This window comes from Empidonax traillii, unplaced genomic scaffold (genome assembly GCF_003031625.1).
Source record: "Empidonax traillii isolate 1590-97213 ecotype Southwest subspecies unplaced genomic scaffold, ASM303162v1 scaffold6370:size6150, whole genome shotgun sequence".
In the NCBI taxonomy this organism is placed as follows: Eukaryota; Metazoa; Chordata; class Aves; order Passeriformes; family Tyrannidae; genus Empidonax; species Empidonax traillii.
Window position 1 is genome coordinate 3,930 of NW_020961563.1, and position 1,805 is coordinate 5,734.

General features: G+C 57.3%; 1 protein-coding gene across 1 annotated transcript; it reads left to right on the top strand.

Moving 5' to 3' along the window:
• Positions 1 to 21: 21 nt before the first annotated feature.
• LOC114073414 (gastrula zinc finger protein XlCGF49.1-like) lies at positions 22 to 1,352 on the top strand (the record flags this gene model as incomplete). Its single annotated transcript, XM_027911171.1, has 2 exons — positions 22 to 48; positions 849 to 1,352. Coding segments are annotated over exons 1-2 (531 nt in total), but the record flags the coding sequence as incomplete, so codon positions are not given.
• Positions 1,353 to 1,805: the final 453 nt, after the last annotated feature.

Genomic DNA, 1,805 nt, shown 5'->3' on the forward strand with positions numbered 1-1,805 from the left:
GGGTGGAGGGCGGAGCGGGCGATGGCGGAGCTGGGGGACCCCCGGCAGGCTGGAGGGGGGAGCACGGAGAGGGAGGAGCCCCGGGACCCCCGGGAGCCTGAAACGGGGGGAGAGGAGAAGGGGAAGCCTGGAGAGTGGGGACCCCTGGGATCCCTGGGACAACAAGGTGGAGAACCTGGAGAGGGGAATCTCTGGGAAGGCAGCACCCCAAAAGTGAGAGTCAGAGGAGGGACCCTTGGGACCCCCAACAATAAATTTGGACTGAATCTCCATATTTTGGAATCTTTTTTTAGCTGCATCTCAACTTTTTGGAGATTAGGAGGGCAGGGGCCTTAGTGCTGTTTCTGAGGATTTTTTTGCCTGAATCTCAATGCTTTTGTTTTTTTGGGGGGGCTGAAACTTGGTGTTTTGGAGGTTTTTATGGACACAAGATGCTCGGTGACTTCTAAAAATGGACTTGGGCAGGAGGAACCCCCAAGCCAACATGCTCAGCCTTTGGTTTTTCTCCCCCAGCAGGATTTCTCCTTCCCAAAGCTTGGGCAGATGAAGAAGAAGGCTGCGAGGAAGACAAAAAAGCTGCCGCGGGCCCCCCAGGCAGGTGAGGAGGAAGTCAGTGCCCCTTTGGCCCTGTCTGGTGGTGCCTGTGGGGGCCAAATTTGGGGGGCATGTGCTTGGCCTTCCCTCTGAGCCGGAGCTGCGAGCTGGTGGTCCCTGAGCAGCCTCCCAGCAGGGAGAAGCCCTTCAGGTGCTTGGAATGTGGGAAGAGCTTCAGTCAGAGCTCCACCCTCCTCACCCACCTGCACATCCACACTGGGGAACGGCCCTACACGTGTAGGGAATGTGGGAAGAGCTTCAGGGAGAGCTCCAAACTGATCAAACACCAGCGCATCCACACTAGGGAACGGCCCTACATGTGTGGGGAATGTGGGAAGAGCTTCAGGCAGAGCGCCCACCTCCACACCCACCAGCTCATCCACACTGGGGAACGACCCTACACGTGTGGGGAATGTGGGAAGAGCTTCAGGAGGAACTCCAAGCTCCTCACCCACCAGCTCATTCACACTGGGGAACAGCCCTACACGTGTGGGGAGTGTGGGAAGAGCTTCAGTGACAGGTCCCAGCTCCGCACCCACCAGCTCATCCACACTGAGGAACGGCCCTACATGTGCTTGCAATGTGGGAAGAGGTTTCAGACCAGCTCAGATCTCCTCGTCCATGAGCGGATACACACAGAGGAGAGGCCCTTCCGCTGCACCGACTGCGGGAAGGGCTTCAAACACAACTCCCACCTCCTCAGGCACCGGCGCATCCACACCGGGGAGAGGCCCTACAAGTGTGGGGAGTGTGGGAAGAGCTTCACCTGCAGCTCCCACTTGACCAGACACCAACGGACCCACCAGTAAGGGAAGGCCCTACGAATGCCCCAACTGCGGGAAGAGCTTCGGCCGCTGCTCCCACCCCGAATGACCCTCCTGATGGTGAGGCAACCCCTGGAGTCCAGTGACTGTCAGTCCATCCCTTTCTACCAGAAAGGGCCAGTCCCCTTTGCCAGGGGCAGGTTGTGCCAACAGAACCCTTCTTGGGGGGTGTGTGGAGAATCCTGCCTTGGCTGGGATCCCCCAAGGTCAGTGCTGGAGGTTGAGAGCAGAGATCTCCCCACGAGTGTTGGTGTGGGGGAGTTCCATCCCTCTCTAATTCCTAATTCTTGCTTTGGTGCCAGCTTGAGTAGAATTGCTTCAACAATTGCTTTAGTGTAGAGCACTGTCCTATCTTATGCTTTCCTACTGGTAGTTTTACTGTTTATA